Genomic DNA, 14,657 nt, shown 5'->3' on the forward strand with positions numbered 1-14,657 from the left:
CACAGAGCTAAAAAACACAAAAATTCCAAAACAAACTGGAGAAAAATACTGCAGACGATTTTATAAATTATTGCCAATTGCTTTTGAGTAAAAATAAAAACCCAAAAAAATATTTTTATTGTAGTACATAGTAGTATCTAATGGTGTCCCATCACTTATGTGAGCCATCTTTTGCTCTCTTTTAAACAATTGTATTTTTATTAAATAAATATTTTAATATTTTGAGAAAATGTATGTTATGTAATAATTGTTACTAAATTTAAGTATCAAACACACCCACAAAAAATTTTTACATGCTTTTTTAATTAATTTTATTACAGTTTCCTTTTGTAAAGCACAAGTGTGCCATCACTTTTGTGAGAGACTGTATATCACATTCAGCTGATTTCTCAGTTACAATAAGATATTTAATTATTATCATTGTATACATATTAGCATGCAATTTAACATTTATATGATTGCACAACAGTAAAGTACCTCATTGTGAAAATATGCAACATATATCACATTTAAACAGATTTTATCACATTTTAGTAGTTCCTCAAAATTCTCCACTATTTTCCTACAACCCTGCTTTATATATATATATATATATATATACAGTACAGTGTAAAATCTAGACTCTCCGCTCAAAAAAAAAAAAAAAAAAAACTTACAAAAGATAAGAATGGAGAACTTAATCCTCTACAAAAGAAAGCAGATGTACTATAAATGTGAATTTTTTCTGGACTGATTGAGATTCCTGTATGTCATTTTCAGATACCTACAGGTTAGGAAATCACAGGGGACAAATGACAACACATTGATGTTGGCCACACTCATATTTGAGTCTCTTGTGTGGCTGTGGCAGGTTAGCATCTTTCTCTACGATCTACACAGGTGCAGCTCTGAACATGCCACGTTTGCATGTCATCAGTGCATGTCTGCAGTCCTTATGATTTTAAATCGCAGACTTTGTCCTGTATAAGAAGAACATAGGCACCGAAATCCACTACTACCTAGACCCTAGAGTATAACAGCCCTTAACAAAACACTATACTTTAAGCAATGAGTTGATAATGTCTCATAATCTAATAATATCAGAGCTGCATATTTTTCACTTGCAAATGACTACTAGCCACTTTTACATGCATACACCACATTTCTGACCTATGTGATCATTTCAGTTCCGATTAAAATCCAGTGTTGTTTAACAGCTTTAGAACACAGTTTAATCCTGTGGATAATCATTTAAATGAGTGTGCACATGTATAGTTAAATCACTTTTACGAGAAAATGATTTGCAACATACCTTACATTCATATGGATCTTCACCTGAATGGACAAGCATGTGTTTGTTTAATTCGGGTTTTCATCCACAGAGAACCCATTGGCGCCGTTGCATTTTTACTCGCCAAGCTTGGGGCATCTCGTTTGTTTTGATGGATGAACACAGCTGTATGTCTTCTAGACCTGTATATGGTTTCAAACATACACCAGATTCATTTAATTTAATACTTGTTTGTTGAGAAATGTTTTCAGACACATTGGTTTGTCATTTCCATGTATATGCTGCATACGTCCAATTAAGAGGTAATACAGTGAAAATGCTTTGCCAGATACATTACATTTATATTGTTTTTTACTTAAATTGGCTTATTTATGTTTGCTTACGTTCTGTTGAAGAGCAAATGATTTTCTACATCTATCACATTTAAGTGATTTTTCAGCCATATGAGCAAAGACATGTTCTTGTAACTCCCCTACATAATCAAAAGTCTTAAAACATATATCACATTCTAGCTGCTTCTTGTCTTTTTCATTTTTACCCACTTCTGTTTCCTCAGTTCAGTGGTCAAACAGATGCTTTGTAAATCTCGAATGCTGTGAAAATGACTTGTTACATATATTACACACATGTCTTTTTAAGCTATCTCGAAGTGCAAAGGATTTCTCATATATATTACATTCATACGGCTTTTTCACCAGTGGGAGTATGCAGATGTTGCCATACAGAGCCCATGTCAGTAAACGATTTGTAACATATCACACATTCATGAGGCTTCTCATCTGTATGCATATGCATATGCTGGCTCAAAGCCTCCTTACAAGAAAAGGAGCTGAAACAAATATCATCCTCATGTGGTTTTTCAATTTTTTGCTTATCCAAGTTTTAATTTTCCCCATTATTTTGATCACTATCATGTTGCTTCTCACCTAAATGAGTATGCATGTGTTTGCTCCAGCTAGATTTGTCTGCATATGGCTTATCACAAACATCACACTTATACCGTTTCTCGCCTGTATGAGAAAGTAGGTGTCTATTTAAGTTAGTTTTTTGTGCAAATGACTTATGACATATATCACAAACAAAAAGTTTCTCACTTGTATGCTTAGAAATATGCTGCTTCAAAGCATTAAACCAGGCAAATGTCTTTTGACATATATTACACATGTGAGATTTATCACCAGTATGAATATTCATATGTCGCTTTAAGCCAGTTCTTCGTGAAAAAGTCTTGCTACACATCTTGCATTCATATGGCTTTTCACCTGTGTGAGTATAAATATGTGTCTTTAAGTCAGTTTGGCATACATATGACTTGGAACATATATCACAGACATGGGGTCTCTCACCTGTGTGAATGAGCATATGTGCCTTTAAATGTTGTTGTAATAGAAATGATTTCTTACACATATGACATTCATGAGATTTTATCCCTATATGAATATGCATGTGAGTACTCAAGCTGCGTTTGTGTGTAAATTTCTTCTTGCAGATATCACATGTATGCTCTTTCCCACCTATATGAACATATGCATGTTGCTTTAAGGAACACTTCTGTGCAAATGACTTGCCACATACATCACATATGTATGGTTTTTCGCCTGTGTGGATACGAACATGTATCCTTAAAGCATTTTTTCGCACAAATGCCTTGGAACATATTTCACACTTATGTGGTTTTTCACCTCTGTGGATGAATATGTGCTTGTTCAAATCACTTTTCTGCCGAAATGATTTACCACAGGTATCACATGTATGTGGCTTCCCTGGTTGAGTATGCATTTCCAAATTTTCGCAATATCTTAATGCAGACTTTTTAAATTTCCAACCTTTGTTTTTAAAATGGGGAAAGTGAAGAATCAAACACTGCTTGGCGCGTTTTTAAGAAATGCACAAACTCGGTATCCATATACACATCGACCTATTGTCACATAAAAAAAATCAGAGACTTGCACAAACTCGGCATTGCGCACACCCTTGACTTTGTCCATGTACACATCAATCTATTTTCAATTACAAAATCAAAGGAAAAAGTACTTTTCAGCTGACAGTTTTCTTACTAATCAGGTGATGAAAATTTATTCCGTTTACTTGAACAAAGATCACATTTTTTCGCTTATCTACCAAACATCTATTTCCTTTAATTAATCATTTTCGATCCTTAATTTTTATTTAATGAATTGTTTCACTTCATTATTTTTTAATTTGCGCAATGTATAAGCACCCTGTAAAAAAAAAAAAAAAAAAAGTTGGTCAGCGCTAAATCCCCAAACGCGCAGGGAGGTCACGTGACATCCAAACTACGTTAAAGATGATGTCACATCAAAGATACGCCCCCAGATTCGCTGCTTCTGACGTCAAGGGAGCGTATTTCCAAACCCTAGAGCTACTAGAGCCTTTATAGTAGCCTTAACCAAACCCTACCCCACTTTTCGAATATTTGACGTCACGGAAATATCGACTAGTTTCACCTGGCAAGACGGCGTACTCCACTTTTGAATACTACGGCGCACTTTCGAAAGAATTGTGGTTCTGAATAGTGTGTTTATGTGCTAATTGTGAGATTTTCGCAATTTAAATTATTATGAGTGGAAATTTACGCAATATTTTCAGTAAGGCTCCTCTAAACCAGGCTGAATCACCAACGTTTCTCTCTTGGCGAGGGAGTGAACGCGCTGCCAATTTTGGCGCGTTTATCGCACACGCTGGCTGAATGTCTGCTGTTTTTTTAAAGATTTATTTTATAGACGCGCGGTATTCAGCGCATATAAACTTTTCGGATAATTTATTAATTCTCGAATAGTATATAGACGTTTTCACTTAAATAAAAATTTCGCGTATATTTTGTAAACATATTCAAAATAACTTATTCTTTAGATGTTTCAGTTTCGTTAGCAGACTATAATAAATAAGATATGAATAAAAACTTTCAATAGTGTCAAATGGGGAAACAGTTAAAGCGTAGAGTGTGCAAATAAATTTATCTTAATGACATTTTAACAAAAATTTCCATAAAAACACTGTAAATTCATACTAAAAAAATAACTTAAGAATATGTTGTCATTTTAGTCTGAGGTATATGGAAATAATTGTGCAAGACTCTGAAGAAACACTTTCTTTTAAATGTGTGAAATATTTCATAACATATATGGAAGAAGAAAGTACAGCATTCTGTGTTTTGGATGATTTTCACCAAATGTAATATAAATACGAACTAGAAACCGTAATAAAAAGTCCTTCCTCTCCAATCAGATCACCTTTGTGTTGCATTGTATTTGTAATACTTCTAAAAATCCAGTTTTTACCTAAATTAAAAAAAACAGTTATTCCATAAAAGATAATAACTTTGAACGTATATAGAATGAATTTTGTAATTTGAGTTATGTTACAAAATAATTCATAGTTTATATATTTTATACTAATAATTTAGATAAAACCTGTCCAATTTAAGAATGTGTGTTAACCACATTCTTAAATTGTAAAAGGACGACTTAACCACATGTAATTCATTTCAAAGCATAAAAGAAAGCTTATTTTTTATTTTACACAGCAACAGCATTTTCATGCAGTCAAGTTTTTTTAACTGCTAGTTATTATACATAATACTTAATTTTAAACCCATTCTTATTAGAAAGCATAACTAAGAAACTTCTGTTTAAAGCACCACAGTGATTGCAAAGAATGTCGTTAAATTTACAAAAGTATTGAAGATATATTGAACAGCATTATAACAAGAAAGTACTGTACAAAATATGTAAATTTAGCATAACTTCTTTTTTAATATTTGCATAGTTTCCTCCAAATGAACCTTAATGGGAAGTTATCTTGCGAAAATTTAAAAGTATTAAAATGGCCTCTATTTAAGATGTAACTGCATTTATAATTATTTTGTAATTGCGAATAGATTATATTATTGCAATTAGATTATGCACTTACAACATAATTGCATAAAGTAATGAAATTAAGAGTTCACAGATACAATGTAATATAATTACAATGCAATTACCTAAATTGTAATTATAATCACTTATTTCATACCACAATATTATTACAATCACAATGTAATTTAAATTGGGTACTATATTTGCATACCCTCCACTCAAAAGGAGGTACTGATAAGCCTGGAAGTTATTATCAACAAAAAGCCTGTTCAGGACAGTTTGATGACAATTTCCACCGGGCGAAAAGTACATTCTTAAGCCCAGGCAAATCATGACAATAAAAATCATTTAGTCTTATGATTCACTATATTTTAAACCCTAAATCTGAATTCTGCACCAAATTATTTACCTATATTTTAACATACTTTATGAATTATTAGAAGCGATATGGCAAATATCTTCTAAAAATAACTGTAAAATATTTGTATCCATTAATTGATTCAGATACACACTTTTATTATTTAAGTATATCAAAATAACAGTTTCATGTTCCTGAAATACAAAAATTATGGAAAAAGTTAAAGTAATATTCTTAGAAGCATATGATATTAGTCACCAGATGCAAAATTATAGTTAATTTTTTGCCCTAAATACAATTTTATTACACAGTAGTCAAATGTGTAACTTAATAACATGTTATATAAAAAATTAATGATAATAAGTTTATCAGAAATGAATTAATTCTGCAAATAAACTTTCTGCACTTGAAAATTTTCTACACCTGAGGGGAGGGAGAGATCTAGTAAAATTAGATTTATTATAACTTCAGTTGGACCAAACACCTTCTCTCTATATATATGCATCACTAAAGAAATAAATAAAATTATCATGCTTAAAAAACAGATATACCATACCAGTTTTTTTTCCCCTTGTTACACTTTACATTGAGAAATAACAAACCGTACAACACTGAAAAATACTATCCTTGAAATTTTGTTTAAATGAAAAAACACACACCATCTTTTTATTTAAGCATTACACTTCGAAAACAGATACACATACCAATTTATTTTCACTAGCCTTTATACTGATAACATGCCATATAAAAATGAAAAGAATTATCCTTGAAATTTAGATAAAATGAAGTAACACAATGGGAAAATTTATGCACACGGACATCTTTTTTCTATTGCATGTTGTCTGACATGATCCACAAGTGCCTAAAAATGTACCCAAAGAAACGCATTTCAATATTAACAAAAAATTGTTTACAGATTAAAATTCATTCATTTCATACCAGTATTATAAAGATCATGCATGAAACAAATCTGCTTTCCCATACTTTTAAGTAAAACTTTTATACTGGAAAATAGACTATATTTCTATAATTAGAAACAAGAAAATACTAATTTGAATGTTCTGCATTCATTTCTAAATTGTATAATACTGTGATTATAAATAAACTTGCACAATCCTTGCAATTATTGAAGTCAGATTATATATATTTTGTCTCACACTATTCAATTTATTCTATTGACTTCAGATGTCAATGTCAAAATTCTGGAAGTTATTTTAACCAAGAAACAGTAGTGGGCACCGTGCATAAACAACTCATCTAACTTTTTAACAATAGTGATTATAAAATAAAGAAAAAATTATATATCATTCCAACGATATTGCAACTATAGTATAATGTTACATATATCTTTAGCAAACATTCAGATTTTATCTGGACTTTCCAAATTATTATTTATTTTTTAATAAATTTCAATATGCTAATGATTTCCATGTTACATTAGTATAAATTCCACAATTAGCACAGGAAAACAAAATCCGCGCTTTATATTAGAAGAGAAATTTCTTTTCCATATTCAAAACATCTACATTGGCGATGTTTGGCGACGGGTACATTAACCCTAGACTAATTTAATTATAGCTATTATTACAGAAATTAGCAGATACTCAGGTTATTGTACACAAGAATTTCACTTTACTTGCACATTATAAACATCAGAGAAGATATAAACTCTAAATGAAGGCGTAATTAACATTATACTTACTAAGCAAAGTTCAGCGCCTGGACCAGGTTTCCAATTGTCTCTTCGGCAATTATTTACCCATATTTTTCTTCTTTCTTCATTTTTAGGAAATTTTACCAATGTATGACCTTTCCGTGAATGATTTGAACAATTAATAGCTGTACATCCGCCCATTTTACACAAAAAAAACACACAAAATCGTTGCACCTTAACCACTCAGCCGCCATTTAATCTCCCACTTGGGAGCGCGAATGCCTGATGATTCAGCCTGGTTTATAGGAGCCTTAATTTTTAGTGAATGGTTATTGTTTATCGCCGTAGGGTATTTGAGGAAAGAGGAGAATAATTCACTGCTGATGTATACATTAACAGTATGAAAAATTTGGAAGGTGATACTCGGCAATAAATGTGATGCATTCATCGCAAAATTCAGCGACGCCAGTAAAACAAACAGTAGTGTTCGAGAAAATTATCTACATCTGAAGTCACTATACATAAATTGTATGTGTGCCAACACAGATATTTTAATTTAAAAAAAAAAAAAAAAAATCACTTGCAGAAAACTTCAGATCAAGGAATAAGAAACAATTGCAGTGCCTCTGTGTACTTAAAAACTACGAAGCATTCTTCAGACTTTTATGCCAAAATCAAGGTTGACAAATAGATTAATAAATGTTTCTTACAGTGTATTTATTTTAAAAGTATTAAAATAACTTGGACAGTTGTTTAATTGCTTAAAACAGCAATAAAGTTCATTTATAAAGATATATAAGGAACTTCATAATTATCACAATGTTTCATCACTTTGGTGAAAAACTGAAATTTACTAAATTACCTAACTTTTATAACATTAAATATCTTTGTAACTGTAGTATTATGCTCTGTTTTATAAAATCTTAACTACTTTATTCATTTGTTATACATTATTTTCTGATTTATTTACTAAATGTGTAATCAATTATCAGGATTACTAAATGTGTTAAGAATTTCCATACATGCTTGTGCAGTGTGATTGCATGTTTGTGTAATGAACTTTGATTTTCGTGAACGAAAGAGAAGTACAATCTCTGAATAAGTACTTTTTCGTTTTCCAGTTCCTGTGATTAGCTGTAAAAGTAAATTCACTTCAAGTATGTGTCTGTGCAATTTTGACGATGTGAATACTGAAATGATTGTACAGTAAAAACTCAGCTAAAAAAATATCTGGAAAGCTCTTGAAATTTTGGATAGTCGAGCATATAAAAAATGAAATACTGTAATAAGTGAATGGAAGAATAAACTACTAGTCTAAAATCATAAAAACAGTTCATCTTATTTGCATCAACTTGACAATCAAAAGCCAATATTTAATATTATACACGATTTTGAAAAAAAAATGTATGCTGCTGATCTTTGGATTATGATAACGGGTGATTTTTACAATGGTTGTTATGTGGATTAAGACTGCAAATTAAGACTTTAAATATGAACAACAGTAATCTGAAAATTTTAAGTAGTAATTTATATTCAACAATCTCTGCCAAATAACTTCCATGTTTTAAGTAATTAAAATATATATTTTAACCACTTTTTATTAATTTTATAAAGTACATTCTATAATTTAAATTTTACTTTCATCTATTTTAATGTTTGCCATTATCAATTTTATATTACTTTTTTAAGATTTCATAATTGCTAATTAAACTTCCTGTACAATTTATTTAGTTATTTTATGTAAGAAAGGGATTTATGTGCAATAGATATACAGTGAGAATCATTTAACACAAAACTGAGGGGACTGAAATATTTTTTTGTGTTAAAGAATATTAATATATTTATTTAGCAAAATTAAGCTTACTAGAGTATATTTTATTTACATAGATATGTATATATGCATGCATTTAATAAAAATCGATGAAACAAAAACATCCATAAATTTAATACAAAATTTTCAAGTTTTTTGAAAAACATTTATTGAGTTTTGGGAAAATAATCTGATATTTTTCTTTGCATTGTCTTTTTTAGCATCAAATTGTTCAATGTCGAACATTTGGTTATTCATTTCACCATTGGAATGTGCGTCTAAATAACTGTCCATACTTTTTATGATGTTCCTTATTTCGGATGATGTGGGAACAGGAATTGCATTATTCATTTTATTTTCATCAGAATCTGCACCAATGATATTTTTTTAGCTTTGAACAAATTCCAAAATAACTTTGTCCGCCATAATTGGGGCTGTACACACATTATCATAAACTACTGCAACGAATTCTTCCGATAGTACAGTAGGACAGTTCATTAATACAGAAACTTTCTCAAACATTTTATTAAGTGTCAGCTCAGTTTCAATATCCTACTTCTCTATTTCTTTTGGTGCCAAAGAATCTGATACTTTTGAGAATTGTGTGTAATGAAAATAATTTTCATTCATCCTTTGAGTCGCTGAATTCCATGCAGTGCAACATATGAGCCAAACTCACTAATTTTTACTCGCACTGCCATGAACTCATCCCCAAATTCCAAAGCTAACTGATGAGAGATGAAATGTTTGTAGAGGTGAAAAGCGAAAGTAGCGTAGATAAACAAAACTGGCTCATGTCACAATGTATTTCAAAGCCACATTAGCCTCTTTTCTACGAAATATGTGAAACCACCTCTCTTTCATTTCACATCCCGCTTAAATCTCGTCTGCGATGCCAGTGTTTTCTATATTTTGTTCATTTCCAGAAAGGATATCTTTTCATGTTAAGTGATTTATATTTCGTGTTAAAAGAAACAAAATGCATGAAAATACATAGTAGTTTGTGCGGACTGTTGCTTTATTTCGTGTTAACCGATATTTCGTCTTAAGCGTTTTCGCGTTAAACATATTCCACTGTATACAGATGCGTTTGAACTATGTATATACAAATAATTTTTTTAAAGGAAAATTTATAAACCTTCTAAAAATTTTTGTGCATTATGCTGCTAAAAATTGATCAGTAAATATATAAAGAAAGAAATTTAGAACCAATTTTTCAGAAAGAATAAGAATTCAAATTCAAATTAACTTGATAAAATTCTGTAAATGTAGAATATCAAATATTCTTTTTAGACTAGTAAAATCTTTTTAAATTGGAAGATATTTTTAATGATTTTACTCCCCCCCCCCATTTTCCTTTGCTACTGCTGTTTGATAAGAGGTTCTACTAAAGATAAGACAATACAGACAAAGATGTATTGTCTTATCTTTACTAGAACTTTTTTTACTTTAGAACTACTAGAACTTTTTTTACTTTACTTTTTTGTGTTAAGATTATTTTGAACTTTCAAAGATTTTCCACTGCAGGATTTTAATTTTTTCTACATTTTTAAGGGCATGTTTTCTTTTCTTTTCTTTTTTTTTTTTTTTTTTTTTTTTTTTTAAAGATTAGAAAAATATTTTTAAATCGGAAGATATTTTCAATGATTTTCCTTCGCTTTGAGGAGGACTAGAATTTTTTGGTGAACTATTAAGATAAAAAATGTATTCAAATGGTTCATCAGCTGATTCTGGATACAGAGAAGCAGGGATTTTGTTTTAGAAGGGGAAATGTAATTAAATTTGACATACCTCCTCTTGACGATATTATGTTAAAATTGGTTGGATTCCTCACCTTTCTTGTTCTTTTATACTACTTTTTTGGTTTTTCTTGTGATGGTTTATTTTAACATGTTGACTGCCATGGGGGCCACCGGTGACCGACACGACTTGGCTACAGCACTGTGGGTGCCACCGGCAATGCGATCAATAGTAAAATACATAATTAGAATAAATATCGATACTGATAAATTTTTAAATAGTACCATTGTTACTATAATGATTTGAAGAATAATAAATCATAAAAATTTAAATTATAAATCGCAAAAATGGTATACATATGTTTGGGGGTCGCCGGTGACCTCAAGCATGAAAAATGCATTAAGCACGATTATATATCACATTATGTTCTGCAGATAATATTTCAACATAATATATATCGCATAATAAAAATTTCAAGTTGACGTCATGGGCAAATCGCATAAAATGCGCGCGGCAGGCAATGTGTTAGTTTTTACATTTCAAAGTATTCGTATTCTACATTTATAGGATTTAATGAAGATCATTTGAACTTCAATTTTTTAGTCTTTGTGAAAAGTTGGTTCTAAATTTCTTTATATATATATATAGATATATATATAACAACTCCTACACTCCTAGAGAAAAGTAATTTATATATTTATTTATCCCACATTTTCATTTTGAAATATTTTAGTACGTGCTTTTCAATATTTTAAAAGTTGATTTTTTATTGAACTGAAATATGTAATATGGAAAAATTCTATCAAAAAACATAATTCAACTCAGAATTGAAACAGGAGATGAATAAAGATAATAATAATGTGGGGTATTTGATCCTCTTCCCCTAATAGGCATTTGAAACATTTTAGCATGTTTTTACATTCAGCTGAAATGGGGCCCACCAGCGGCCGAGCGGTAAAGTCGTTGAACACTGGTAGTTCGGTCGGAGGTTCGAATCCCATGAACGGGCTGGCTGCATGGGTGTTTTCCCCATGTGTAACGTGTATATGAGCCAGTTCTCTTAGAAAGTCCTCCATGAAGGCATCCCTCCCCCTAGGCAGATCGCCCTCGTGTGCTTTGCCATAATTAAATACACGCCATTCAGCTGAAACAGTAAAAATATAGAAAAATTCCCACGGAAACATAATTCAGCTGAGAAACAAAACAGGCAAAAAAATGGGTTGGGGTCAGGAAACTGATTGGTCTAAAACAGGGCTTTTTAAACTTTTTTTCAGTTGTGACCCTTTTTTATCATAGATTTTTCCACGACCCCAAAATATTTATGAAAATTTTGTGGGTCCCCATAAGCATTCACGCATGAGTGAAACTATCAATTTTTTTACTTGTACTGTAAGATAATATTGCAGTTTTAGGTCATTATCTTTAATTTCTCATTTTAAGACATAGAACAATGTGAAAATTTTAAATAAGTAACAGATCATATGACAGCATCACGTGCAAAGCAAGTAAAATGAACATTTATATTATAAAAAGAATGCATTGAAACACTTTTGTTTTTCTCTTTGTCTGTATGGTCTTATCTTTATCTATTTTCAGATACGTTGTGTAAAAATATTAGGTAATTGTAAAATTATTATATTAAGTTTAAGAAATACCAAAACTACTGAAATTTTTTGCGACCCCCTGCTATAGATGGGGGTTGCGATCTACAGTTTAAGAAAGTCTGGTCTAAAATAACGTTACAATATTTGATTTTGTTGGAACATTGGATAACTGAGGCCACACCCAGTGCAGTTATGGCAGGTGTGCAAATTTTGGAATTTACAGAAATATCAAGTAGCAAAATTTTTGGAATTTAGGAGTGAAAACGTTTTTAGAATTTAGGACCCACAGAGATTGCATAGCACAGCAAAATGTACCTGCTAAAGCTAGGACTCCAGTGCATGGTTATATTCTTGTAAGGAGTGTATGCCTGAATGCAGAGATGCATTTTGAGTCATCATCGCTAGGTCACCAGCCTACACAGCATTGTGGTATACGTCATTCATGTAAATAAGGAATAAAATTGATTGCACTTTAGTTAAATAACCTAACTTATTTTTTGTAAGTATTGTGCGAGAGTACTGTAATTGTTGAATAAGAATTAAACACTTGCTTTCTGTTCATCTGAAATGGCATAGATTTTCTAGCAGTTATTCCAGCAGAAGTTTGAAGGAATGGATCATTCTGTATTTAGTTAAATAATCAAAATACACAAGCTATGAACATAACATATTAAACCATAATTCACTTTTCACATTGGACAGCCAATGTTTATCAATTTTCACATAAGTCGTACTTTCCCGTAATTTTGAAAATACTCCATTGCATGCTGTTCTGTTAAAGACAAGCCCAATTTTTTTTTTTTTTTTCCAAAATGTAATTGATAACTTGTATTGTTTTTTTACAAAATTTAAACCTGGGTGTCATGAACAAATTTGTGTGGATCACCAAATTCAAAGAAATTTATTTGACAATAAAAGGTACATGTAATTTGAAGAGAATTTTGGATATTTTTTAACATTTCCATATTTTAATTTTGATTTGATTGCTTTCCACTTGATGATTTCCAAACAGCTCGTATCGAATTTCAAAGCAATTGCATACACGCAGCTAAGATGTAGTTTTTTCAACTATCTTAGTAGTGTCTTGCATGTAATTGTAATACACATCATTTATAAATTATGTTTCTTATTTCTAATCAAATTTGTTGTCAAGTAAGCACATAACATTTAATAAGTATTGGAAAATTCAGTCGTGTTTCGAAGGATGATAAAAACAATTTTGTTTTAGTTGCAGTTTTGTTCATGATGGTTAAATGCCCCAAAATAGATACCCAATGTTCACAAGAGAAACGGGATGGATGGATCAATATCAAATAAACTTGGAGAAAAACTAATGAAAATGCAAACAATAATGAATCCATTGGCTCACTTTCTACTTCTAAAAAAAATTGAGTATATATCAAGAAGAGTTTATTTTATACTGTTTTACATGTTGTATTATTAATGGAAAATAAATATCCATTGTGTGTTAAATGCAGTGAAAACTTGGCACATGGAAAGCATGAAAACTGAAATTAAAAACATTTAGAAATGGTACTTTTCCGTTTTACCGGCGCAAACGATAAAGTCGCCAACAATGGTACAACTGATGCCAAACGGAATATCTTCGCTGGCAACCTTTTACGCCTCATTTACAAAACAAGTCGCAGCCATTTCTTATCAGATTTATTGTAATTACATAGAATAATAATTAAATTACATAGAATTTTACAAGATAGTTAAATATTATGCTCTAAAACCATTCACGGTAATTCTGTCAATTAGAATGCAATCACACCACTCACCCGAAGGCGAAAATATAGAAAAGGCAAAAATCAAGGGTTAAATTCATCAATTCTAATGAGAATGCAATACCGTAGTAAAGCACTGCGGTTTTACATAATTTCTGAGTAAACTATTCATACAAATTGAAATAATTCTTGCATTTAAACTTGTATTCCAAATTAAGATTTAAGTTGTCATTAATGTAGATAATTACCGAGAGAATTAGATTTTTGTAACGTTGTTTACATGAGATGGGATCAGGTGGGGTCACATGATACGAACCAACAAATCAGGATGTTGAACCATGAAAACAGTAAATTCTTAATGTCTTTTTACAAATTTACTGCCTTTATTTATTGGCTTTTTACAAAATTTTAAAAGATATTAAAATGTTTATGCCTTCAAAATAAAAAATTCTTAGAAATAATGTTTGTTAACATTTTTTATGTTTATATTGTATGTTGTTGGCAACAAAGTCTGTTTGGCGAGATTTGCGCCAGTGAAACGGAAAAGTACCTCAGAAACTAAACATAAAGATTAAGTAAATAAATCTGAAGAATTTTTTTAAGGAATAAGCTA

At 30.7% G+C, this 14,657-nt stretch overlaps 1 protein-coding gene across 1 annotated transcript; it reads right to left on the minus strand.

The window, feature by feature from the left end:
- Positions 1-282: 282 nt before the first annotated feature.
- On the minus strand, positions 283-3,629 carry LOC118180325 (uncharacterized). Its single transcript, XM_035349430.2, has one exon. The coding sequence runs from the start codon at positions 3,047-3,049 to the stop codon at positions 2,153-2,155; it is 897 nt and encodes a 298-aa protein (XP_035205321.1). The 5' UTR covers positions 3,050-3,629; the 3' UTR covers positions 283-2,152.
- Positions 3,630-14,657: the final 11,028 nt, after the last annotated feature.

This window comes from Stegodyphus dumicola, chromosome 1 (genome assembly GCF_044657685.1).
Source record: "Stegodyphus dumicola isolate Sdum_Otavi_A_Nest chromosome 1, ASM4465768v1".
NCBI lineage: Eukaryota > Metazoa > Arthropoda > Arachnida > Araneae > Eresidae > Stegodyphus > Stegodyphus dumicola.

What these genes read in the sequence shown, in the direction of transcription:
- LOC118180325 (XM_035349430.2), bottom strand. Translation starts at nt 3,049, where the DNA reads ATGCATACTCAACCAGGGAAGCCACATACATGTGATACCTGTGGTAAA.